This window comes from Armigeres subalbatus, chromosome 2 (assembly GCF_024139115.2).
Source record: "Armigeres subalbatus isolate Guangzhou_Male chromosome 2, GZ_Asu_2, whole genome shotgun sequence".
NCBI lineage: Eukaryota > Metazoa > Arthropoda > Insecta > Diptera > Culicidae > Armigeres > Armigeres subalbatus.
Window position 1 is genome coordinate 367264369 of NC_085140.1, and position 27576 is coordinate 367291944.

The following is a 27576-nucleotide window of genomic DNA, read 5'->3' on the forward strand; positions in this document are numbered from 1 at the left end:
GATTCACGTCGCCGCCGACTAAAATAATTCCCATCGTGAAGCTGAGCAAAAGCACGAGAAAAGGCGCCGCCAACGATTTTGGGACCGGCACATCTCTTAATTGCAGCTGTCATCAATGCCTACAATTTAACAACTATCTAATTGCATTACTTGAGCGCCCAAGCGGACGTCAATAGTTTGGAATACCAACAACATCACAAACCATTATTTCTGATCCAAACCACAGTTTGAAAATTAAATTAAAGGCTCCCCCAGACCTAAAGGATTTCATAACCGCGACGGCGACAACTAGCTGCCGCGACTCTATCGCTGCAGGCAATGTTTAAATTACACGTCCATACCAACGGCGACATCATCGCAGTCGCCAAGCGAATCAATCGCGTCGCGTGTGTTTAGGGGAACCTCAATAGCTCATTTAAATCAGAAAAATTCACAACATAGGTTTTGATACCCAACCGAACTATATTTAAAATAATATAACAAATAAACATGTCTTACTTCGCCCCAGTAGTTCCATTATGGAGTTCGATCCATAATCTATACTGCCTCCTCCAAACTGCTGCCGTTTTCCAAGTGCATCCAAAATCAATATATCCTGCTCCTGTTGTGGCGATGGAGTCCTTTCTGCGCGCGCAACTCCCGCACAAAACAGCACAATCCCGAAGGCAACGATCTTCGCCGAAATCATTTCACTAAACCACAAACGCGAACGCAACGATCCCTTCCGTTTTCCACTCGCCGCCACGCAGCCATTATGCAATACCATCTTCTGGGAGAGTATTTCACCTTGTTTCCAGCTCTTTATCGCAGATCTCGTCGTCTCCGCGCACTTCATTGCCAAAATTATGAAATCGTTTGCACCGACGACACGAAAACACAATGCCCAAGAAAAAAAATATGCCCAAAGAAATGGAAGTGAATCGACACGGTTTCGGGCCTTACGTTTTCCGCCCCCGAAAATGCCGCACAAGATGCCAGCAAAAAAAGTAACACACCACCTCTCCGTCGCGGCTGGTTTATTCGTTATGCAATTAGGTCATATTTTGTTTCGGGTGTAAACTTTTTCACTTTTCTTCACCTTTGCATTCCGACTTTGCTGCACCGCAGCACCACCTTGGAATTAGACTGCGTACTTCTTGCCTGGCTGATCTCACATTTATCTTTTTATAAACTTGACTGGCTTGCGTTGATCGGGAGGAAAGCCATTAGAAAAGACTGCTTCTTAAGGCCGTTTTACACAACCACGTTACAACGAGTGCCGTCGATCTAAAGCACTTAGTAGATCCGCAAGCGGTGGTCACAAAGACTGGGGAGACAATGAACCCACATGGAAGACCCAGGGTTCAACCGACTGTCACAAGACGGATGATGAGAATTTTTTTCTCCTTTCTCCCCATGCACACACGTCGAACCGCCACGGACAATTTCACTTTCGATACTGTCAGAAGAAGCAGGGCTGCAATGGGCTAAAGGTCCGTTTCTCTCATGACCGCAACGCTACGTACGAACAACGGGCGACTTGGGGCGACACAGACAGCAGGTTCCGGTTCTTTGTCTTCACGAGCAATCGGTTTTGCCAAGGGCACCTTTCTTTGCGAGCGCCTCGAACTCCCCCACACTCACTGACCGACCATTCAATGATACAGCACCACCCCCAGAGGGCGAGATTGTGCCGTAGCACACGCGATCCGACACGGTGTCTACGAAAACGTCATCGACTACGACGGTGAAGAGGGCACGATCGGTTTAAGCGATCTTCTTGGCGGTTGCAGGCAAACTAAATCACACGGGTCCTAGTCGGGGTCTTGAAAGTCTGCTGGCTGGTGCTACTGGCATTGAATCTCCACTTGCACTCTCGTCGATGTGGTTGCGGGAGAGAAGACAAATTGAAACTTTGATGCAAAACAAAACATGCGCACGAGGGGCTAAGTAAAGCGGTAAAGCAGTGCGCGTATGAATTAGTAGTAAGGGAAATTTCTCAGGCGCTGTATTCAGTAGGGAGGATGGGTTACCGAGCGCCGAGAGTTGCCAATTTGTTTCGTTGACATAACTCTTGAATGGAGAAGCACAGTCATTGGGCCTATAATGTTTAACAAACTTAAATTAATAAAACTATTTTTCAAAAAAAAAAATTCATTTTTTATATGAATAAGTTGTATTCATATGTTTTCATTTTATGACAAAGAAGACAAAGAAGACAAAGAAGACAAAGAAGACAAAGAAGACAAAGAAGACAAAGAAGACAAAGAAGACAAAGAAGACAAAGAAGACAAAGAAGACAAAGAAGACAAAGAAGACAAAGAAGACAAAGAAGACAAAGAAGACAAAGAAGACAAAGAAGACAAAGAAGACAAAGAAGACAAAGAAGACAAAGAAGACAAAGAAGACAAAGAAGACAAAGAAGACAAAGAAGACAAAGAAGACAAAGAAGACAAAGAAGACAAAGAAGACAAAGAAGACAAAGAAGACAAAGAAGACAAAGAAGACAAAGAAGACAAAGAAGACAAAGAAAACAAAGAAGACAAAGAAGACAAAGAAGACAAAGAAGACAAAGAAGACAAAGAAGACAAAGAAGACAAAGAAGACAAAGAAGACAAAGAAGACAAAGAAGACAAAGAAGACAAAGAAGACAAAGAAGACAAAGAAGACAAAGAAGACAAAGAAGACAAAGAAGCCAAAGAAGACAAAGAAGACAAAGAAGACAAAGAAGACAAAGAAGACAAAGAAGACAAAGAAGACAAAGAAGACAAAGAAGACAAAGAAGACAAAGAAGACAAAGAAGACAAAGAAGACAAAGAAGACAAAGAAGACAAAGAAGGCAAAGAAGACAAAGAAGACAAAGAAAGCAAAGAAGACAAAGAAGACAAAGAATACAAAGAAGATAAAGAAGGCAAAGAAGACAAAGCAGACAAAGCAGACAAAGAAGACGAAGAAGGCAAAGAAGACAAATAAGACAAATAAGATAAAGAAGAAGACAGAGAAGACAGAGAAGACAAAAAAGACAAAGAAGATAAAGAAGTAGACAAATAAGACAGAGAAGACGAAAAAGACAAAAAGGCACAAAAAAACAAAGAAGACAAAACGGACAAAAAAGAAAAAAAACATGTAAAAAAAAAACATTCCTAGCAATATTTTCTTACAACACTGCAGAATGCCCAACTGAGTGCCCTTGGAAGAAGAGTTTGAGCCCCTCTGATGACTGGCTGGTTTGTTGGCAATGGCATACGTTGCGGAACTAACGATGCACTCGTCGACATTTATTCCTAAAGAAGGAAGTAGCTACGCGAGAAAACACGTACCAACTGAGCGTTTGTACAGAAAAGAAAGGAAATACCTTGCCAGGTATACCACAATTGATTTCGCGCTATAATTTACTCCCTTCCCAGCATTTCCTTGCCATGCTCCATCCATCGGGTTGATGCATCTCTCAGCAGACGAACTGTCACTCCAGTTGAACGGTTTGTTTGTTTAGCGAAAAACAAACCCCCATTGTCGTTCAATTTAGTGCCTATCGTCTATGGGGCGTCTTTGAAGAGAGATTACAATTTCCCACCGCTGAGTGGATAACAAGCTATGCAGCCTATGGTGGTGGTGAATTGATTTGGATTGGTTTATCAAATGGAAATGTAACAACTGGTTCGCTGCTTGTAAAGCGATTAGGTTTTCATTCAAGCCGAACAAAACCTTTCCGGATTATGATGTACCCAAATATATTTTGAGTGAAGATAGAAAGGGCCAACGTCTTATAGTCGACATGTTCCTTCAGACTTTATTTCCTTTTGAATCAGCCCAATAGCCTACACAACTCTAGAATGAAGCATTAAACTTCAATCAAATACGAAGTACTGAAGACGACCTTACTGTTGAGATCGACTGTGGATGGTTTAAAAAAATATAGTTTAATAAAGCTGCGATTTGCTGAAGCTTTCGGAATTACTTTTATTGTAATCGTCAATAGTTAACTCATTACTTTCTGCTTTCACATGATAGCAGTGCACCGGGATGTCGTTAGTTACACTTTCGTAAACGAACTTTTACAACAAACTCCCAGCGGCATATAATATCTAATCTGAACCTGATCCATATAATTTGCATCGTTCACCTGCTATGCAGCTGGCAAACTGCAGACCGAGAAACCATTTTTCACGGCTGGTTCCGGTTTGGCCATGAATGACACTCTTGTGCAACGGATTCGGTATAAACCAGTTGCCCATATAATCATGAGAGGAACTTGCTTTTCCCACAAATCCCCGCAGGCGGCGGTGGTTCGGTTTGTCGCCAATATCTACAAGTTCACACATGCCGCAGAGAGTGAAAAAAAAACGAATCGAAGAAAAGACCCCAGGCGCATGCAAGTGCTGTAACAGAGTGCAACATGCCGCGATTTAGGATTACCGATGTTATGCATAATGCTGCTCTGTGTATCACATGGGTTTTGTGCATAGGCGTGTAGGGAGAGGTCCCTCTGCCCCGGATTCCTCAGAAATACCGGACGAAATCTCCTAAATGACAGCATGGAAAGAAATTATGTAGAAAACACAGAGCCAGCGCCATAGTTTGAGGATGGCCTGTTTGACCACCGCCAAGGGCGCCAAAATAAAAAAAATGCTTTTGGAAATAGGGGAGCTGTTCTGTTTTCCATCTCACTGTACATATATTTATCTAATCGCGAAACAAAGAAATACGGCACCAATTCCGTCGCTTCTTTTGCTGACATGCGTGCTCACTGCTGAAAAAAAGCACAAAATTAAGAAACAAATCAACTTCCCTTTCATTGCTTGGTTTTTCGTGGGAGCTCTGAGATGAAATCCAGGAGCAGTAACCCTAGATTGTTACTAATTAATGGTTTGAGTGTGTGAAGTTAATCGATTTACAATGATACGGAAATGCTAATATCATCTTCCAAACTTAGACGTACATGTTCATGATAGAATTAGAGGTGAAAGTATAGAATTGATAGTTCCGTTAGGATATGGCAGGCATGAAGAATGTTTTTATAGAAGTCGATTTGAAAGCGAGCGGAGGGCAATATTTGTGATGGCATATATCGCACGACCTTCCTTCTGCCAAGCTCCCGTATGAAGGGGGAGGGAATAATATCAGTGTGGAAGCTGATACAGGCATACCTCGATAGTACGTACACCTGCGTAATTTTAGTGTACGTACTATCGAAGCAAACAAAAAATACTGAACAAAAAAAAATTGTTTTTGCCTTTCTGTTTATTTAGGAGTGGTGGAATATAATAAAACCGCTTGGAAGCCAAAATTTCGATAGAAGGCTTTGTACTCTAAGCATATTTGGTCGGGGTTCAGCCAAAACGCACCAAGCGGTTTTGACGTAGGACTTACGTCTCTCTTTACTATACCGGGTGTCATTCCAAAATATTCAAATCGACCGCGTTACGCTGTGTTGAAAGATTTTAAACGTTAATAGCGTTCGTCTCAATGGACGAATTTCTACGGTAAGCCCCTCAATCGATAGATTTCAAGTATGCCTTTCATGTCCATGCTTGATAAGACCCGAAAAACTTGTTTCAATAGGCATGAAACTGTTTTCAATGAAAAACATTGAGATCAAGGGAACCTATAAATATGGGTACCGCATAATTCTTGCATCATTCCATTACCACGTTCTCATTGGTGCAGACACCAGCGAATGAGCAGCCGCTGGGTCTGCCGAGAAGCCATAAAATAGCGCAACGCGATTTTTTCCTATCACTCTGACCGGGACAAGCGAAGCAACCGCATCATCGATTGAACAGCACTCACACCTTTTAGCAGGGAATGAAGTCTGCACCGACCGCTTTTTCGGCTCGACACCATCGAAGCCACCATCATCAGCCGAAACCTAGCCAGTACAGCAGCAGTCCACCCGACAAAGCAGCAATGATGAGCAAATACCGGCAGCAGCAGCAGAGTCGAGCCGAGACCGGCCGGCATCGGTGATGAGCTGAGACAGGCTGAAGAAAAGCCACATGATGCAGCATGTATGTCCAAAAAACAAACGGTTCTTCAGAGAGCCAATAATAGAGATCAATATCAAAGCTTTCAATACCCTTCGGGATAGAAATTGTACTTGGGTGCCAAATCCAATATTCTAGTGATAAAATTTCATCCGTGATTTTCATAAATAGCGTCAAAACTAACAGTGGATAATTTTTCTGATTTAACCGCGAAGTGGACGAAGGACTTCGCTTTATCATGCCTAAAAAAACATAAGATGTCCAAATCTCTCACATAATATTTGGATATTTGAATTTAAAAAAAACACCGATAACAGCTCAAACAATAATAAACTATCAATCGATTTTTCATCAAATGTTGGATTTTTTGGCATTGATCAAGAAATATCTAGATAAACATTGTTTGATACTGACCGCACACAAAGCGAACGTGACTGAATGATCGTCCCATGTTACCAATTCTGAATCTTATCACCCGAAATCCCATGTCCGGGTGTTTCCTTCCATCTACTACTAACAATGTTGTCTCAGAAAAGAACACGTACTTCTCACCTGAACTGCAATTCTAAGCTTGCTTGCCCGGCTTATTGGCCTGTATCAAGCGAAAAGTCCCGTTAGGAAATAGACGTGGGGGTCGATCGCATATCAGCCGGGATGCTGAAAGCTGACTCCATGACATCCGCTCAATTACTGCATCGTTTATATCATAATATCTGAGACACCGCAACTCTCCCGGTCGACTGGATGCAAGGTATCTTAGTGAAGGTGCTCAAAAAGGGTGACCTGACTGTATGCGATAACTGGCCAGGCATTATGTTGCTGTGTACCGTTCTCAAAGTTCTATGCAAAATTATCCTAGCCCGGATTCAGGAGAAGATCGATGCGACTCTCCGGCGGCAGCAGGCCGGATTCCGTGCCGGAAGATCCTGTGTGGACCATATTGTCACGCTCCGCATAATTCTGGAGCAGATCAACGAATTCCAAGAGTCCCTTTACTTGGTATTCATTGACTACGAAAAAGCTTTCGACCGTCTCAATCACGAGAATATGTGGGGCGCCCTGAGACGCAAGGGGGTTCCTGAGAAGATCATCGGCCTCATCGAAGCACAGTACGAGGCCTTTTCGTGTAGAGTGCTGCCTGTCCGACCCTATCCGGGTCGTAGCTGGTGTGAGGCAAGGATGCATTCTATCACCGTTACTGTTCCTCATCGTATTCGATAAGATTCTGGTAGATGGGATTGACCGTGAACCAAACCGCGGGCTGTTATGGCAGCCTATAACCATGGAGCACCTAAACGACTTCGAATTGGCTGATGACGTTGAACTCCTCGCGCAACGGCGCTCTGATATGCAGAGTAAGCTCAACAACCTTGTCGGCAGGTTTAGTCATCAACGTCAACAAAACCAAATCGTTGGATGTAAACACGGTGACTCCTTCCAGTTTCACAGTAGCCGGGCAACCAGTGGAGAATGTTGAAAGCTTCCAATATCTTGGTAGCCAAATGGCTTCAGACGGCGGTACCAAGATCGACGTAGGCGCACGGATCAAGAAAGCAAGGGCTGCCTTTGCAAGTTTAAGAAATATCTGGAAAAACAGGCAGATAAGTGAACGCACCAAAATACGAATTTTCAACTCTAACGTGAAATCTGTGCTGTTATACGCTAGCGAAACATGGTGTGTATCAGTGGAGAACACTCAACGGCTGCAGGTGTTCATCAGCAGATGCCTGCGGTATATAATTCGGGCCTGGTGGCCTCACAACTGGATCTCAAACAACGAGCTCCATCGTCGTTGTCACCAGAGGCCGATAGCAACAGAAATTCGGGATCGGAAGTGGGGCTGGGTCGGCCACACTCTACGTAATTAGGCCGAAGGTCATTAGGCCGAATGGTCATTACCCAAGCAGCACGCGCAACATCTTTCAAATAGGTGTTTGTTCCTAATAAATTGCATTGAAGACACTGGCAATACATCGAGTTACATTAAAGACACTCTCCAGTTTCAGAAAAACACAAAGTTTCATTTCCGTTCAAGTGGCGTCGCAATATTTTACCCATCTGACTTCTTTGGTGTTTTAAACTTCGATGTGTTTCATATCAGAAACAAAACAGATAAGTTGCAGAATTAATAACACTTCGGTTCATTACTGTTACGACAATGTTTCTGATATGTTGCAACACACTTTGAGCTATCAGCTGAGCAGTATTTTATTTTTGACAGTCCCCTGCATGTTCCGTATAAGGTACAATGAAGTTACAAATGACTTTGTTGTTTATTTAGTGCACTTGTAGCAGAATCTCCAAATAGAATTGATGGTGTGATGGTTATAGTAGAAGGTTGTAAATCTCAAGGTCCATGGTTCGATTCTCGGTTGGTTTTTGTGTTTTTATTTTCATTGTAGCCGCAAGATGTTGCAAATAGGCTCCACCTCTTGCGCTTTTTGTGCCACAAAGGAGTTCCAAACACGACGCGTTGTGCATAAGTCAGACCTTTAGTAAGTCACACCACAGTTGTTGTAACTCACTGAGAAACAAAAGGTGTTGCTTGGGTAGGCCGAATGGCCATTAGGCCGAATTAGCAAAAAGGAGCAAGAAGTGAAAAATGAGACGTTCTTTCTACACCTTACCCCTTCTTCCTTCTACCATCTTGCACCTTCCTTCTTCCTTCTTTCATTTTTTGCTTCTTTCCTTCTTCCTTCTTCCTTCTTTCTTCTTCCTTCCTCATTCTTTCTTCTTTTTACTTCCTTCTTCCTTCTTCCTTCTTAATTATTCCTTCTTCTTTCTTCTTTCTTTCATCTTTATTCTTCCTTCTTTCTTCTTCCTTCTTCCTTCTTCCTTTTGCCTTCATCCTTCTTCCTTCTTCCTTCTTCCTTCTTCCTTCTTCCTTCTTCCTTCTTCTTTCTTCCTTGTTCCTTTTGAACTCGGAAACCACATCTCTTTGTTACCATGTGACACAAGTAACATAGGTAGTAAGGTAGTACATAATATTAGCTGTTTGTTTTGAGAATTTAAAATGTGTTAAACTTTATTAGCTTTTCTTTAGAGTGATTTTATGCATAAACTCGTTGACCTTGAAACGACCCATACATTAAATTTGATTCTTGACCCTCTGTGTGGAACTTTTTCCTATTTACGCTATTGGTTCTGGTCCCAGTACTCCGCACAGACAAAACCGCAAAAACCAACATCAAATAAAACTGTCCCCCGATGCAACATGTTTACAACCGATCGAACGCCTTCCCCCGCTCAGCCACATGACGTAATAGGGTGGCTCTTTGTTTACACGCTTATGCAAATAAGCGCCCAACCGGTCCCGGTAAAGAAGCAAGAGCCACCCTGAGATAAGCCCGAGTTGTGCGCATTCGCTTTACGGTAATTGTGACTTAAGCCTGCCATTACTAAGCTGTGTGACTGTGGAGAAAGTGTATTGCCGCTGGTCGTGTAATGTTCGCGCGAGTGGTGGGTGGGACGACGTACATTGAGCTGATCGCGAATTTGAAACGAGACAATTTCGCAAAATATGTTGCACTTTGCAATGCGATGATGGATGCACGTTTCGACACCTGCCTGTGAGTGAGTGAGTGGTAGCACTAAGAAGGGTATAATTTTTCGCTAGTTATCCGCTGGAATGGCGCTACTGTTACGGTTTTGCTTTTTATTAATTGTAGACCACATTTTTTTTTTGACTAAGTGGGTCGTTTTGGAGAGCGTGAATAATGAAAACTTTATTTCGGATTCAATGAACGGCTTTACGATTGTCATTTACCGTTTCAAATTTAATATTGGATTCAATTGATTAAATATATGTTATTGTTGTAAAAATCGTATATGCATCAGGTTTGTGAAGATTAAAACTGCCACTTGGGTACAGTTTTGTGACATATCGTTGAAAACCGAATCAGTCAAAATTTGAGTTAATAATTACTCTTGAGCATCTTAGCAAAATTGTATTGTATAGGAACTAGCGAAAGCACAATCCAAAGCATCATTCTTGCATCTTTTTTCACACTCCAAAAATCACTTTCTTGCAGGGGGCACCAGGGACTATGTCCAAGGGCTTTATGACCCCTCACCACGGCCACTGCGAGTCAGGTTTCGCAGTATGCTATGTTGGCAGCGCAGCCTGAAAAGGAAGTAAAAGAATTCGATTGGAATCTAACCTGGTAACAGGTTAAAGTGATAGCTGGCCATCGCGCAGGATAAAAATCTTTCAAGTCGGCCGTTTGCATCACACCAGTGCACTAGTGGTGTGCACGTATGCGCCAAATTACAACATATGGTCGGGGTTCAGCCAAAACGCACCAAACGGCTTTTTGACTGGCTTGTGATATTTTGTCCGTATAAGGACAACGGAAATCGTTTCATATCAATTCAAGCGTACATTTGCAATAGGATATCCTCATTTATTGGACTGAGGGATATCCGACACGATTTGCGATCAAATCAATCTGCTAAACGAAAGTTTGGGCAGAAAAATGGATAATGTTTCGTTGGCGCTTGGTTCGTTTTGGCTGAACCCTGACGATATATGTTTTAATTTTTCTGAGCTCGATGAATATTACTCGTTAACACCATTATTGAAAATTGGCGTATACGTTACTACAGATAACGGCAGTACAGAACCCATAAATAAGTAAGTCTGTTAAATCCTTACAAAAAGCTAAATATTGCAACAAGTAGGCAAAAATACACCGTGATTTAAATCATGGATTCGGGAATACCAGTCACGTTTTCAAGAACGTTCCAGAAAACGTGACTGAATTCCCGAATCCGTGACTGTTGTTTCCGAAAAAATACACCTTGAACTCGTTGGTTCACGAATTCATGAACGCTTTTTTTGCGTGTTCCATAGCGAGCGTGTGCCGCGCACAGCGCACAGGAACCCAGGGAGTTCTAATTGGCACATCAGGATTAATACCAGTGAAGTTCTGATTATGGCATTCTGGCCGCGTGTTAACTGATCTTGTCTTAGATGTTGCGATATTGTGTAAGCGAGTGCTGGCCGACGAGTCATTCCACTCTCTTAGTAGAGCCGGTGACCCCGACTCGAAACGTCGAGCGGGCCAATGGTCAGGCTGTCTTCCGTTCCATGAAACCGGGCTCGTAGCCAGATCAACAACGATCCGACGGGCACAAGAAGGCGTGTTGCGCAGCGAGCAAGGTGGGTCGATCAGGTAGAAGACTATTTGCGGACCCTCCACAGACTGCGTGGCTGGCGACGTGCAGCCATGGACCGAGTTGAACGGCGACGACTTTTATTTACTGCACAGGCCACTCCGGCCTTAGTCTGGCACAGGATGGCTGGTACCATCTTGACTAGCCCGGCGACTTGTATCGTGTTGGTGGCTTCCACCTTCTTCTGTTTTAGGCCGAGAAGCCACCTTTTCGGATGGGTGCTTCATGGGCTTCTCTGCACCCCGATCTGTATGCCCAAGCGACTTTATGGTTTTGGGGAAAATCAGAGAGATTGAAGGTAAGTGGAAGGTCAGTTGGAGGTAAGTGCCCTTAGGGCACGCAGGATGGTGCGCGCAATTTTCTTTCAATATTGTATGTAGTACTGTATCAATTTGAACACAAGTCCAGGAACTTTCAATTGGCCTTAATTGTGTTTTTGTCTTCAGATTTTGAAATGGCTTAGTCAGTTATTTTGTACTACTGACATTACTTCTGAATAGAACAGAATGCATGCTTTCTGTTGTGCATGTTAATAGACTAAAATAGTATGAAGTAAAAGCACATTTTCCGTTCTAAATTCAAGATCAGAATCAATAACGTTCATCTGAGAAAAAAATCTTAATATATTGGCTGCATAGGCAGAATAGTGATGAATACTATTGCTCTATATGACGAATATTCATAGATTGAAACAACCTAAGACAAGATCCATAAAGTACGTTACGCAAATATCGGCAATTTCCAACTCCCTTCCCCCTTTTGTCACTTTTTGTATTTATCCTATAAAACTTTTGTATGGATCGTCACACTGTTCGAACCACCACCCCACCCCTAACCCTAGAAGCGTGGCGTACTTTGTGGATAGCCCCTAATTAGATTTTGCATCACACATCTTCTTCATAACAAAAGATAGCTGCTACTCAATAAATATTTAAAGCAAAGAGTTTTGTATTTTTAATACGCCGTACTCAAAATTAGAATTATTGGAAACTTTAGAAGCCACTTTTAATAATTTTAATACGCCTTTGAACGTACATTCCTGGCATTTTTACACAGTCCTTACTTCCATACATTGTTTTATTGGATTGAGTATTTCGGCCATTATGTCGCGTTCGACGCATTCGATTATCATATGTTTCCTGTTTATAAAATTAAACTGTCTTGTGATTATTCTATTTTGATCATACTCATACTCTACTACTATGATTATTTTACTGAGAATCATGTGTGAATATAAAATATTGAATAAATGAATCGTCGAATACAGCTACATGGTTTTTTAATGCTTTATGAAACTAATTTTTTAAATACAGCTTAGAGTTCAAACTTGGAAGCTTGGAACTGCAAGTCGCTAGGTTTCGCAGGTTGCGACAGGATGATCTACGATGAATTACATCCCCGCAACTTCGACGTCGTGGCGCTGCAGGAGGCTATGGCACCACCAACGAGCTGGGAACCGGCTTCATAGTGCTGGGTAAGATGCGCCATCGTGTGATTGGGTGGCAACCAATCAACGCAAGGATGTGCAAGCTGAGGATAAAAGGCCGTTTCTTCAACTATAGCATCATCAACGTGCACTGCCCACACGAATGGAGGCCCGTCGACGAGAAAGAAGCGTTCTACGCACAGCTGGAGCAGACATACGATGGATGCCCACTGCGGGACGTCAAAATCGTCATCGGTGACATTAACGTACAGGTAGGAAGGGAGGAAATGTATAGACCGGTCATCGGACCGGATAGTCTGCATACCGTATCGAATGACAACGGCCAACGATGCATAAACTTCGCAGCCTCCCGTGGAATGGTAGTCCGAAGCACCTTCTTTCCCCGCAAAAATATCCACAAGGCCACATGGAGATCACCTAACCAAGAAACGGAAAACCAAATCGACCACGTTCTAATCGACGGTAAATTCTTCTCCGACATCACGAACGTCCGCACTTACCGCAGTGCGAATATTGAATCCGACCACTACCTCGTTGCAGTATGCCTGCGCTCAAAACTCTCGACGGTGTACAACACGCGTCGGAGTCGGACGCCGCGGCTTAACATTGGGCGGCCACAAGACGGTAGACTAACCCAAGGATACGCGCTGGAAGTCGCACTCCCAACGGAAGAGGAGCTAGGCGCAGTGTCTCGTGAAGATGGCTGGAGAGACATTCGATCCGCCATTGGTAGCACCGCAACCGCTGCACTTGGCACGGTGCCCCCGGATCAGACGACTGGTATGACGGCGAATGTGAGCAGTTAGTGGAAGAGAAGAATGCAGCATGGGCGAGATTGCTGCAACACCGCACGAGGGCGAACGAGGCACGATATAAACAGGCGCGGAACAGGTAAAACTCGATTTTCCGGAGGAAAAAGCGCCAGCAGGATCTTAGAGACCGTGAAAAGACGGAGCAACTGTACCGCGCTAATAACACACACAAATTCTATGAGAAGCTAAACCGTTCATGTAAGGGCCACGTGCCACAGCCTGATATGTGTAAGGACATAAACGGAAACCTTCTTACGAACGAGCGTGAGGTGATCCAAAGGTGGCGGCAGTACTACGAAGAACACCTGAATGGCGATGTGGCAGACGATGATGGCGGTATGGTGATGGACCTGGTAGAACGCGCCCAGGACATAATTTTACCGGCTCCGGATCTCCAGGAAATTCAGGAGAAGATCGGCCGGCTGAAGAACAACAAAGCCTCTGGGGTTGACCAGATACCAGGAGAGCTATTTAAACACTGTGGTGAGGCACTGGCTACAGCGCTACTCTGGGTCATTACCAAGATTTGGGAGGAGGAAGTTTTGCCGCAGGAGTGGATGGAAGGTGTCGTGTGTCTTATCTACAAAAGGGCGATAAGTTGAATTGTAGCAACTATTGCTGAACGCCGCCTTCAAGGTACATTCCCAAATTTTATGCCGTCGACTAGCACCAACTGCAAGGGAGTTCGTGGGGCAGTACCAGGCGGGTTTTATGGGCGAACGCTCCACCACGGACCAGGTGTTCGCCATTCGCCAAGTACTGCAGAAATGCCGCGAATACAACGTGGCCACACATCATCTATTCATCGACTTCAAAGCCGCATATGATACAATCGATCGGGACCAGCTATGGCAGCTAATGCACGAACACGGTTTTCCGGATAAACTGACACGGTTGATCAAAGCGACGATGGATCGGGTGATGTGCGTAGTTCGAGTTTCAGGGGCATTCTCGAGTCCCTTCGAAACCCGCAGAGGGTTACGGCAAGGTGATGGTCTCTCGTGTTTGCTATTCAACATCGCTTTGGAAGGGGAAATACAAAGAGCAGGGATTGACACGAGTGGTACAATTTTCAATAAGTCCGTCCAGCTATTTGGCTTCGCCGACGACATAGATATTATGGCACGTAACTTTGAGAAGATGGAGGAAGCCTACATCAGACTGAAGAGGGAAGCCAAGCGGTTCGGAATAGTCATCAACGGTGAAAATGGTTCTCGACAACGATCCGACGGGCACAAGAAGGCGAGGTGCGCAGCGGGCAAGGTGGATCGATCAGGTGGAAGATGTCTGCGTGGTCGGTGACGTGTAGCCATGGACCGAGTCGAATGGAGAAGACTCTTACATATATACCGCACAGGCAACTTCGGCCTTAGTCTGAATAAATTATAATAATAGAGTTCTAACAAACTGGCCAGATGGGGCTATGGGGTCGGAAGTTATGGCCAAAATACTTTTTTTATGGAAGAGTCGCGTAAAAAAGTGTCACTCATTTTCGGGCACTCATCCTCTACCGATTTGCTGGCAACAAAATGCATTCGCCGCAGATTCCTGTTCCATTGTTTCCTTTTGAAAATTGGCCAGATCGGACTATGCGATCGAAAGCTATGACCAAAATACATTTTTTTTTACGGAATAATCACGTAAAAAAGTGTCACTCATTTTCGGGAACTCATCCTCTACCGATTTGCTGGCAACAAAATGCATTCGACGTAGATTCCTGTCCCATTGCTTCATATTGAAAATTGGCCAGATCGGACTATGGGCTCGAAAGTTATGGCAAAAAAATGCACGAGAAAATGCGCTTTTTAGCGTGCGCTCACAAATACATTCTTACACTCCATTCCGAAGTGTATAGCTGTCAATGGAAGCGATAGCTATTTTTATGTCATGATATATTTTTATAAAACGCTCAGAAAATATTAAATTATTTATTCTATCTGTTGACAAACAAATAGTGAACAAGTGTCTAAAGTTTTATTTCATTGGTTTAATCACCGTTACTCAGTATGGAGTCGTTTTGTTGATTTTTCTCGGTGTTCACCGAGAAAAATCAACAAAACGACTCCATGTGGCTAGCCTTTGAAATTCGTCGTGTCATACATAAATATTCCGAAAATGTTGCCAAATAGAATGGGGTCTGTATTGAAATGGAAGCTTAGACTTTAAATTGTGTGACCATAACCTATTTTACCTGTAGTCCAAGATCTCGGTGTAATATTATAAAATGTATAATATTATATATAAAATTATCTTTATCTTTATCTTTATCTTTATCTTTATCTTTATCTTTATCTTTATCTTTATCTTTATCTTTATCTTTATCTTTATCTTTATCTTTATCTTTATCTTTATCTTTATCTTTATCTTTATCTTTATCTTTATCTTTATCTTTATCTTTATCTTTATCTTTATCTTTATCTTTATCTTTTTCTTTATCTTTATCTTTATCTTTATCTTTATCTTTATCTTTATCTTTATCTTTATCTTTATCTTTATCTTTATCTTTATCTTTATCTTTTTCTTTATCTTTATCTTTATCTTTATCTTTATCTTTATCTTTATCTTTATCTTTATCTTTATCTTTATCTTTATCTTTATCTTTATCTTTATCTTTATCTTTATCTTTATCTTTATCTTTATCTTTATCTTTATCTTTATCTTTATCTTTATCTTTATCTTTATCTTTATCTTTATCTTTATCTTTATCTTTATCTTTATCTTTATCTTTATCTTTATCTTTATCTTTATCTTTATCTTTATCTTTATCTTTATCTTTATCGATTGCGCGGCCGGTAATAAAGTAAATCAGTTCAGTGCGTGATTTCTCTTGTTTCGGACAGCAGAACGATCGCGCGATCGGCCGAAATATTATGTTCGGCATTATGCGGCCGGTAAAAAAGTTAATCAGTGCAGTGCGTGTTTTTTTTGTGTTTCAGATTCTCCAGTAAGCAGAGCGATCGGCCGGTCGGCCAAATTTAGTTTTGCTTTGTGCGGAAAGGAAAACGATCAGCCGGTCACCGAAATTTTGTTTTGCTTTGTGCTTTGTGAGTAAGTTAATCAGAAAGTGAAAATTTAGTTCGCATATTTGTGTAGTGCGGTCAATAATTGAATCATTTGTTTGAGAAACTGCATAAGTCCATTTTACACTATTTCGAGAAACCAACAAAAAACTGTTTTTCACCGAATCTTTCGAATTCTTCGATACAGATCAATAGTTTTTGGCAAAAATCAACACCCTGGGGCATTTTCAGTGCAAAAAATCTAAGCAGTACTCCACCATTGAAAAAAACATCCATCCATTCCTGAACAACATTTTTTTTTTCGTATTTTTTTGCCAGAATACGTATTTTTGGACTAGGATTCAGAATATATAAAAATCTCATTTTGGCCAAAAATGTTACATATGCAGTTTCTCAAACAAACGGTTCAATTAAAATATTTAGCGTTTTTCGATGGTTTTTGATTTAAATCAAAAAATTCAAATCAAATCAAACGCTTACCAAAACGAACCCTGCCACACTCCCTACCCCATATATCCAACATCAAAGCGAGTATAACGTCAACAATTTCCTACCTATTCCTCAATTGACCTGCATTCGGACACGGCCGGCGCTTATTTTTGGGTCACCAGTTCTAACACATTGAAGATGATGTTAGTCCCAAACTTCATCTATTGGTTCTCTGTATAATAACAGCTGGCCTGGCAATAACGGAGTAGCAACCGTGGGCGGTCAATCATGCTCATGCTCATGCTCAAGGGGGTACCCTTGGGGAAAAACAGTAATTTGGAAATTACTCCGGAACGCAATGGTCGATTTGGCTAATTTTCAATAGGAAACATTGGGACTGGATTCCACGTCGAATGCAACTTGTTGCGAGCAAACCGGTCAATGATAAGTACATAAAAAATGAGTGAGTTTTTTGCGCATATACATACACACGAACATACACACACATACAGACACACATACACACACACACATTTTTCCATAGCCTTAAACCCTTGTAAAAAAACAGACATACATCACCTCGATTCGTCGAGCTGAATCGATTGATATACAACACTATGGATATCGGGGCCTCCTATAAAATGTTTATTTTTGGAGCGAACATATAGCCTTTACGTACACTCAACCGGCGGTTGTTTCTAACAATTTTGTATAAGAGTCTACCAACGCCTGTATAGGAACTGGGCATATGCGAAATTGTTAAATTTTAATACAAAAAATGTAAGAAAAGCTCACAAAATTATTAGATTATTATTCAATGTTTCTACACTAAACCATTAAACATCGTCTACACTAAACTATTAAACATCCCATTGATCTTACTTTCTGCTCTGAGTCATCATCATTTTTTCTTGAATTCTATTTTTACTTCAGGTTCATGGGTGTAGATACAGAATAAGAAGATCTGCTGCAGAGTTACTTTTTCTGCTGCTAATAAAGAATGTTTTGGTTTTATGTCGCTAAAGTGCTAACGTTCGAAAAGGCAAAGTTAATCATTTATCACAAAAATTGTGAAAAGTGTGCTATAATTGATCTTTTTCTCACACCTAATTAATTGAAATAAACTGCTCATGCTTGTTACATAATTGTAAATATTTACACTCTAACCGGCTTTACGCATTCACAACTCCATGTTTGTTCACCTGTTCCATTGACACAAACATAACAGTCGCGAAACAAAACAGATATTTCAAGCCACGTGTGACGATTGGGTCCTCCAACGCTTGTTTATATTTTACAACCCATAACTCAACGCGATCCAATGATAAAACACAAGTCATTCAACGCAGTCCCATCCAAAAACAAAACACTCGAATGCAAAACTTTCGCTTCCATTTGTTTAGCCGATACTCGCGATGTGGCTTGCTTTCCCGGGTCTCAGCTGTTTCGCGAAGCCCCCATCACTACCACTGGATGCCTTCGGTAATCGGCAGCGAGCGACCAAATCAGAAGAGGCTCAATGTCCACAGGCACAGACGCTCGAGGATATTTTTCTCGGCCACTAATTTAGCAATCAATGCAGGCATTTAAAGCTTTTGATGGAATGAGAGCGTAAGTCGCAAATGGGAGAGCAATTCGTATTTTTACCCCCTTTTACTTAAAAGTGACAGTCAATGACACAGAATATGACGTGATTACGAGCGAGAGATATTAGAGTGCAGTACCTCTGATCTAAGCAATAACGTAATGAACCTGACTCACTAGCTTCGCGTAGAAAAACTGTTTGGTAGCAATGTCCGAGTTTAAAAACAAATCGATTCGTCCCGCTGAAGTAGAGCCGTGAAACGACAATCTGTAATTTATGTCATCGCACTCAGCAGTCACTTAAAGATTGAATAATAACTCCGTGTTTGATGTGCGGTATCACAGTGGAACAAAGTGTTAAAAAAGTGAAGATTGTTGGGGTTAGGTGGACAATTCATTATATGATACAAAATATGGTACTAACATAACTAAATAACCGACCTTTTAATTATTATTTTATAAAATCATCATTGTCCCGTACCTGAACCGGTGCCAGCGAAAATGTCACATTGAGTAAATTTTACAAATAATGAATTCATATTAACAATTTTCGACAACTCAACTGTAACAAAATGTTATAAGTAAGGTGCCTAACTATAGTAGTGAAAAATATGCGAAGTTTTCTCACACATTTCAAATTTGATGGAACAACATGTACCACTATTAACGAAACGAAATACAACAGAAACAGGAAATCGTTGCCAGTGAAAGCTATTCTATGTTTCTGCATAAGATTTTTACATATAGGGGAAAGGACGGCTTTGGCAGGTTTTGTTCTATAATTGTCAGGGGGTTTTTGTCGACAAAATTTTATTAAATTTGGTAACAATATTCTTTGATATACAAAGAATGCTTAGGCCAAATTTGAGCATAATCAGTCATAAAAAAAACCCCTGACAATAATAGAACAAAACCTGCCAAAGCCGTCATTCCCCCTATATGGTAAAATCTAATGCAGAAACATAGAATACCCATTTTTTTTAAATTTTTGCTGATTTTAGTGAGTACAACTGTTTATGTACCACATTTTCTGTCCATTGTGATATACATATACCAGAAATTGAAATATGCATATATCCATTTTTAGTTCAGTTGTTAGGATACTCAATTTGATGTAGACTTTTCGAGAAGAATATGAAACTCATCTATTTGAATCTATTTCAACAACAGCTCAACATTCTCTTAATCAAGGTTTAATTTTCGAAGTTCATGTCTCTATAAAGTAGTTTTATTTAAATTTAAGCAGATCGAATGTATCATCAAATGTTTCAAATGCTCGAACAAATCAAGTCCTAGATAAACATACGCAATATAGCACCTTGCGACTAGTACGCCCTTCATTCCCTATATTTTCGTTCCGCTCTTGCATAATTAGCCGTACCTACTCGTTAACGACGACTGACAGCGACAGTCAGCGAAATGAACGTGATCCAAATGACCCAGCAAAGTGGCGAAAAATGACCCAGTTGCACCTAGACGTGTAACAATCTTCGAGAATTGCCAAAAGTGCTTTGCAATAACAGAGTCTATTGCTCGAAATACATAGGGGGAATGACGGCTTTGGCAGGTTTTGTTCTATTATTGGCAGGGGGGTTTTTTATGACTGACTAGGCTCAAATTTTGCCTAAACATTCTTTGTATATCAAAGAATATTGTGGCCAAATTTCATAAAATTTTGTCGACAAAAACCCCCCTGCCAATAATAAAACAAAACCTGCCAAAGCCGTATTTCCCCCTAATTCGTTTTTGGAAGTGGAAAAATTGCAAACCCGAACCTGTGAAAAAAAAAATTGATTTGCCACTTGTAATTAGGGATGAAACAATACCACTGAGGTATCGATACTTTGTATCATACTTCAAAGTAGTATCGTATAAAAGTATCGATACCACTAAATATCGAATTAAAAGTATCGATACCTACTCGTACTCATATATTTGAAGTAACATTTTAAAACGATTATTTTGTCACTGTCAAGTAGTTATTCATTATTTATGTTGAAAGAAACACTGAAGAATTATGCAGATTTTATTACTATTTGTTCTTCGATACTTTAATTCATTTATCATTTTTCATTTAAAGTTGTTAATCTTTATTTCACGTTCCTAATGATTTGAATCTCTTTGATGCTTCTCCAATGGGATGGGACTTTTGCAACATAGCTGCAAATATTAGTGCAAAGCCTAGATTACCCGAGATGTTTGACCCATTTACTATGGAAATTTTAAACCGATATGGGATTGATTAGAGTGACCAGTTGTTTCTTGGATAAATCGGGACACTTTATGCATTATTTATTTTGGAAGCTTTATTGAGTTATATGTTATGAGTAAATATTTTAGAATTAATAATAATTTATTAAAATTTAAATTAAATTGTTTCAGAAGATTTGTGTGTCCTATCAACTTTCAACACCCAGTATGATGTCAACTACTCGATTTTTAAGAAACAATTAGGGGGAATGACGGCTTTGGCAGGTTTTGTTATATTATTGTCAGGGGGGTTTTTGTCGACCAAATTTTATGAAATTTTGCCACAATATTCTTTGATATGCAAAGAATGTTTAGGCCAAATTTGGGCATAATCAGTCATAAAAAACTCCCATGACAATAATAGAACAAAACCTGCCAAAGCCGTCATTCACCCTACTTAGGATTTTCTTAACATATTTGAAATAAATGTTTTGCAAGTTTGCAAAAAAAAAAAGTTTGATCTCGTGGCTGTGCGGTTTGCAGCGCCGGTAGTCTGAGCGTTTGGTATAGTATGTGTATGTATGTTGTGTATTATGAGTTGCGGGATCGATTTCAGATCAGTCGTGGAATTTCTTCGATAAGCAAAATATTTTTCACTGGTCTATTGGGTATTTTCCGTTGTCCTTCATCTTACGTAAAAGTTCAGTCTGGAAAACCATTAAATGAAAACGGTGAAGTTCTTTTTTTTCAATCCTCAAGCTCTTCAGTTGTTTTCCTGAATTTTCAGATTTTTAGATCTTTACAGATCTACGGATGTTTCAGATTTTACACATTTTCTGATATACTGATTTTCTGATCCTGATCCTGGAATAGTCATGACCTAAACTCTTCAGAATGTTTTGACATTTTTTTAATTCAATTTAATCAAACTAATTGTCAAGCAACACAGATTTTTTCCACAAAGTTCTACTTGGCATTCCCCTAAATCTCTTCAAGAAATACTTACGAGAATTCCTCCGGGAATTCCTCAGGAAGTTCCTCCAGGAGTTCCACCGGGAATTCCTCCGTGAGTTCCTACGGGAATTCCTCCTGAAGTTCCTCCGGGAATTCCTCTGGAAGTTCCTCCGGGAATTCCTCCGGAAGTTCCTCCGGGAATTCCTCCGGAAGTTCCTCCCGGAATTCCTCCTGAAGTTCCTCCTGGAATTCTTCCAGAAGCTCCTCTAGGAATTCCTTCAGAAGTTCCTCCGGGAATTCCTCCCGAAGTTCCTCCGGGAATTCCTCCTGAAGTTCCTCCGGGAATTCCTCCGGAAGTTCCTCCGGAATTCCTCCGGAAGTTCCTCCGGGAATTCCTCCGGAAGTTCCTCCTGAATTCCTCCGGAAGTTCCTCCAGGAATTCCTCCGGAAGTTCCTCTGGAATTCCTCCGGAAGTTCCTCCGGAATTCCTCGGAAGTTCCTCCGAAGTTCCTCCAATTCCTCCGGGAATTCCTCCGAAGTTCCTCCAATTCCTCCGGAAGCTCCTCCGGAATTCCTCCGGAAGTTCCTCTGGAATTCCTCCGGAAGTTCCTCCGGAATTCCTCCGAAGTTCCTCCGGGAATTCCTCCGAAGTTCCTCCGGAATTCCTCCGAAGTTCCTCCGGGAATTCCTCCGGAAGTTCCTCCGGGAATTCCTCCGGAAGTTCCTCCGAATTCCTCCGAAGTTCCTCCGAATTCCTCCGAAGTTCCTCCTGGGAATTCCTCCGGAAGTTCCTCCGGGAATGTCTCCGGAAGTTCCTCCGGGAATTCCTCCGGAAGTTCCCCCGGCAATTCATCCTGAAGTTCCTCCGGGAATTCCTCCGGAATTTTCTCGGGAAGTTCTTCTGGAAATTCCTCCGGGAATTCCTCCGGAAGTTCCTCCGGGAATTCCTCCGGAAGTTCCTCCGGGAATTCCTCCTGGAATTCCTCCGGAAGTTCCTCCGGGAATTCCTCCGGAAGTTCCTCCGGGAATTCCTCCGGAAGTTCCTCCGGGAATTCCTCCGGAAGTTCCTCCGGGAATTCCTCCGAAGTTCCTCCGGGAATTCTTCCGAAGTTCCTCCGGAATTCCTCCGGAAGTTCCTCCGGGAATTCCTCCGGAAGTTCCTCCGGGAATTCCTCCGGAAGTTCCTCCGGGAATTCCTCCGAAGTTCCTCCGGGAATTCCTCCGAAGTTCCTCCGGAATTCCTCCGGAAGTTCCTCCGGAATTCCTCCGAAGTTCCTCCGGGAATTCCTCCGGAAGTTCCTCCGGGAATTCCTCCGGAAGTTCCTCCGGGAATTCCTCCGAAGTTCCTCCGGGAATTCCTCCGGAAGTTCCTCCGAAGTTCCTCTGGAATTCCTCCGGGAAGTTCCTCCGGAATTCCTCCGGAAGTTCCTCCGGGAATTCCTCCGGAAGTTCCTCCGGAATTCCTCCGGAAGTTCCTCCGAATTCCTCCGGAAGTTCCTCCGGAATTCCTCCGGAAGTTCCTCCGGAATTCCTCCGAAGTTCCTCCGGGAATTCCTCCGGGAAGTTCCTCCAGGAATTCCTCCGGGAAGTTCCTCCGAATTCCTCCGGAAGTTCCTCCGAATTCCTCCGAAGTTCCTCCGGGAATTCCTCCGGAAGTTCCTCCGGGAATTCCTCCGGGAAGTTCCTCTGAATTCCTCCGGAAGTTCCTCCGGGAATTCCTCCGGAAGTTCCTCAGGAATTCCTCCGGAAGTTCCTCCAGGAATTCCTCCGGGAAGTTCCTCCTGGGAATTCCTCCGGAAGTTCCTCCGGGAATTCCTCCGGGAAGTTCCTCCGAATTCCTCCGGAAGTTCCTCAGGGAATTCCTCCGAAGTTCCTCCAGAATTCCTCGGGAAGTTCCTCCGGGAATTCCTTCGGGAAGTTCCTCCGGGAATTCCTTCGGGAAGTTCCTCCGGGAATTCCTTCGGGAAGTTCCTCCGGGAATTCCTCCGGAAGTTCCTCCTGGAATTCCTCCGGGAAGTTCCTCCAGGAATTCCTCCGGAAGTTCCTCCGGAAGTCCTCCGGGAAGTTCCTCCGAATTCCTCCGGGAAGTTCCTCCGGGAATTCCTCAGGAAGTTCCTCCGAATTCCTCCGAAGTTCCTCCGGAATTCCTCCGGAAGTTCCTCCAGGAATTCCTCCGGAAGTTCCTCCGGGAATTCCTCCGGAAGTTCCCCCGGGAATTCCTCCGGAAGTTCCCCCGGGAATTCCTCCGGAAGTTCCCCCGGGAATTCCTCCGGAAGTTCCCCCGGGAATTCCTCCGGGAAGTCCTCCGGAAGTTCCTCCTGAAGTTCCTCCGAATTCCTCCGGGAAGTTCCTCCGAATTCCTCCGGAAGTTCCTCCGGGAATTCCTCCGAAGTTCCTCCGGGAAGTTCCTCCGGAATTCCTCCGGGAAGTTCCTCCGAATTCCTCCGGAAGTTCCTCCGGGAATTCCTCCGAAGTTCCTCCGAATTCCTCCGGAAGTTCCTCCGAATTCCTCCGGAAGTTCCTCCGGGAATTCCTCCGGAAGTTCCTCCGGGAATTCCTCCGGAAGTTCCTCGGGAATTCCTCCGAAGTTCCTCCGAATTCCTCCGGAAGTTCCTCCGAATTCCTCCGGAAGTTCCTCCGGGAATTCCTCCGGAAGTTCCTCCGAATTCCTCCGAAGTTCCTCCGGAATTCCTCCGAAGTTCCTCCGGAATTCCTCCGAAGTTCCTCCGGAATTCCTCCGGAAGTTCCTCCAGGGAATTCCTCCGGAAGTTCCTCCGAATTCCTCCGGAAGTTCCTCCGGAATTCCTCCGGAAGTTCCTCCGAATTCCTCCGGAAGTTCCTCCGGGAATTCCTCCGAAGTTCCTCCGAATTCCTCCGGAAGTTCCTCGGGAATTCCTCCGGAAGTTCCTCCGAATTCCTCCGAAGTTCCTCCGAATTCCTCCGGAAGTTCCTCCGGAATTCCTCCGGAAGTTCCTCCAATTCCTCCGGAAGTTCCTCCGGGAATTCCTCCGGAAGTTCCTCCGGAATTCCTCCGGGAAGTTCCTCCGGAATTCCTCCGGAAGTTCCTCCAGGAATTCCTCCGGAAGTTCCTCCGAATTCCTCCGGGAAGTTCCTCCGGGAATTCCTCCGGAAGTTCCTCCGGGAATTCCTCCGGAAGTTCCTCCGGAATTCCTCGGGAAGTTCCTCCAGGAATTCCTCCGGGAAGTTCCTCCGAATTCCTCCGGAAGTTCCTCCAGGAATTCCTCCGGGAAGTTCCTCCAGGAATTACTCCGGAAGTTCCTCCAGGAATTCCTCCGGAGGTTCCTCCAGGAATTCCTCCGGAAGTTGCTCCAGGAATTCCTCCGGAGGTTCCTCCAGGAATTCCTCTGGAGGTTCCTCCAGCAAATCCTCCAGGAAGTTCCTCCAGGAATTCCTCCGGGAAGTTTCTCCAGGAATTCTACCGGAAGTTCCTCCGGGATTCCTCCGGGAAGTTCCTCCAGGAATTCCTCCAGGAAGTTCCTCCGAATTCCTCCGGGAAGTTCCTCTGGAATTCCTCCGAAGTTCCTCCGGAATTCCTCCGGGAATTCCTCCGGGAATTCCTCCGGGAAGTTCCTCCGGGAATTCCTCCGGAAGTTCCTCCGGGAATTCCTCCGGAAGTTCCTCCGGGAATTCCTCCGGAAGTTCCTCCGGGAATTCCTCCGGGAAGTTCCTCCGGGAATTCCTCCGGGAAGTTCCTCCGGGAATTCCTCCGGGAAGTTCCTCCGGGAATTCCTCCGGGAAGTTCCTCCGGGAATTCCTCCGGGAAGTTCCTCCGGGAATTCCTCCGGGAAGTTCCTCCGGGAATTCCTCCGGGAAGTTCCTCCGGGAATTCCTCCGGGAAGTTCCTCCGGGAATTCCTCCGGGAAGTTCCCCCGGAAGTTCCTCCGGAAGTTCCTCCGGGAGTTCCTCCGGAAGTTCCTCCGGGAATACCTCCGGGAAGTTCCTCCGGGAATACCTCCGGAAGTTCCTTCTGGGAATTCCTCCAGAAAGTCCTTCGGGAATTCCTCCGGGAAGTTCTTCGGGACTGCCTCCGGGAAGTTCCTCCGAATTCCTCAGGAAGTTCCTCCAGGAACTAATTCCTCCACAAGCTCCTCCGGGAATTCCTCGGGAAGTTCCTCCGGAATTCCTCCGGAAGTTCCTCCGGAATTCAATTTTCTGCGTGCGCGGTACAAAAACCCATCTCTTCTGTGGGGGCTCGGGCCCTGGAAAGGTCCGTTTCAAGTGGATCTACGTCTTCGTTCTCGTTCACTTGAAGATGACGGCTTTTGTTCCCTTTGTTCATCAAGACTATCGCCTTCGAATCACGAGTGCGCGTCAGAGGAAGACGCTGCAAAAATTATTTGTCATGGATGGTATCAGTTGCAATACATTCATATTTCGTCTCCTTTCGACGTGCGCACTGCCAGTATATTGTCGGCGTAGCACCAACTTAGAATTCGGAAGTCGGGACTGCCGAACCGAACTTTCTTCCGAAGTTTCATCTGTCAAACTAATTGATGCGTTGTTTAGCGCATCTTTAGGCGAATCTAGCGCACTATTTCCGAAGTTGGGAAAGTTGCCTGTATCTGGAGAAAAATCTAACTTCGGTATAACAAGCGTTCTAACTTTGTTCCGGATAGACAATATTGAGAGAAAACTTTACTTGGCTGCTACTGACGCCATCCAAGCGAACACATTTTTGGAGCGTCTTCCCCCCAACGCGCGTTTATGATTCTGTTTCTGTGGCTTTCGCTTCGGTTGCTTGTCACCCTTGACGATGTTTTCCTTAGCCTTGTTGACGCTGGCTGTAGCGGTGAAGGGCCGTACAGACCATTAGGCCGAAAAGGTAATTTGGCCGAAATGGTCATTTGGCCAAATGACCCTTTCGGCCAAATGACCTATTCGGCCGGATGATCCTTTCGGCCGAATGAGATGGGTTTCGGCCTAATGGGTTGTACGGCCCAGTGACATTCGGCCAAATGGCAATCGGCCGAATGAGTTTCGGCCAAACGACCCTTCCCCGTTCGGTGCTTCGTTGCATTTGTTTTGCTGATTCTTTCGCCAAAACCGGACTTCCGGCTGCCAATATTCGAATGAAATGGAGACCGAGCCCCACCTTGGCGGCCGCTACCATTGGCATCAGCTTGCTGACTCCGCCTTTCATTCGTTCAATGCCAGTGCTTTCGTGCAAAACCAGGGTCAAGGCATTTTTTCAAATTGCAAGTCAGTCGGCAGCAGCGCAAGCGCTCGTCGGAGGGAGATTTTGCGAACAATCTCAACCGCTTGATGACGGCAGAAATTCTCCGTTCGTAGCAGCGCAAGCGGGCGTCGGAGATAAACGGTTCAAAAATTTATTCGCATGGATGATGTCTTATGTTATCGAGCTGCTGACGCCAACGTCAGGTCGTTCACTTTGCCCATTTTAATAAAGATCATGAACTGGTACAGCCAAGCTCATAACAAGCAGCACAACGCTTATGTAGCATGCGCTTTCGCTGGAAAGGAAGCGGCTGGAATAGGTGGAACAACAGTGCATTCCACATTCTGGACCTGCCAGCATTTAATAAAAAGAAAAGGTTTGATAATTTGATCTGAAATTTCCTTCCAAGACCCTGATTTTGTTGATATTATTGATTGGGAAGGCGCATCATTGAAAATAAACCGATTATATGAATAAAATAAAGAATAAACTGAGTCGAGTGTTCTTCAATGTTCAGATCACAATTGCTCGATGACGGTAGAAAATTGTCGTAACCAGCACGGAGGGAGACGCTGCAATCGCGTGGAAATCGTCTAAAGCGAATTAGCGGAAAATCATCTAGTGGCAGTAAAATGAAATTCTCGAGATTTTAGTATTGTTGCTGTTAATGATTCGAAAGAACCATTATTGAGAATAAATCGGCTCTTTCAGGGCCACTATTCCATACCATAGATACTGTCTCAAGAACAATTTCTTCAAAATGCACAACCGCCTGATGACTGCAATTTATTTGCAACGATGGTAT

At 43.5% G+C, this 27576-nt stretch overlaps 1 protein-coding gene across 7 annotated transcripts in view; it reads right to left on the reverse strand.

The window, feature by feature from the left end:
- The window catches only part of LOC134213032 (serine proteinase stubble), a 109546-nt gene that overhangs the window by 55671 nt on the left and 26299 nt on the right, over positions 1–27576 (reverse strand). For 2 of the 7 annotated variants that reach the window (XM_062691509.1, XM_062691504.1), the window contains exon 1: positions 499–1758. The exons of the other annotated variants lie outside the window; for them this stretch is intronic. In XM_062691509.1, coding sequence (XP_062547493.1) covers positions 499–835 — 337 coding nt within the window. In that variant the 5' untranslated portion in view covers positions 836–1758. Of the gene's footprint in view, positions 1–498; positions 1759–27576 lie in introns of those variants that run through there. 7 annotated transcript variants of the gene reach the window in all.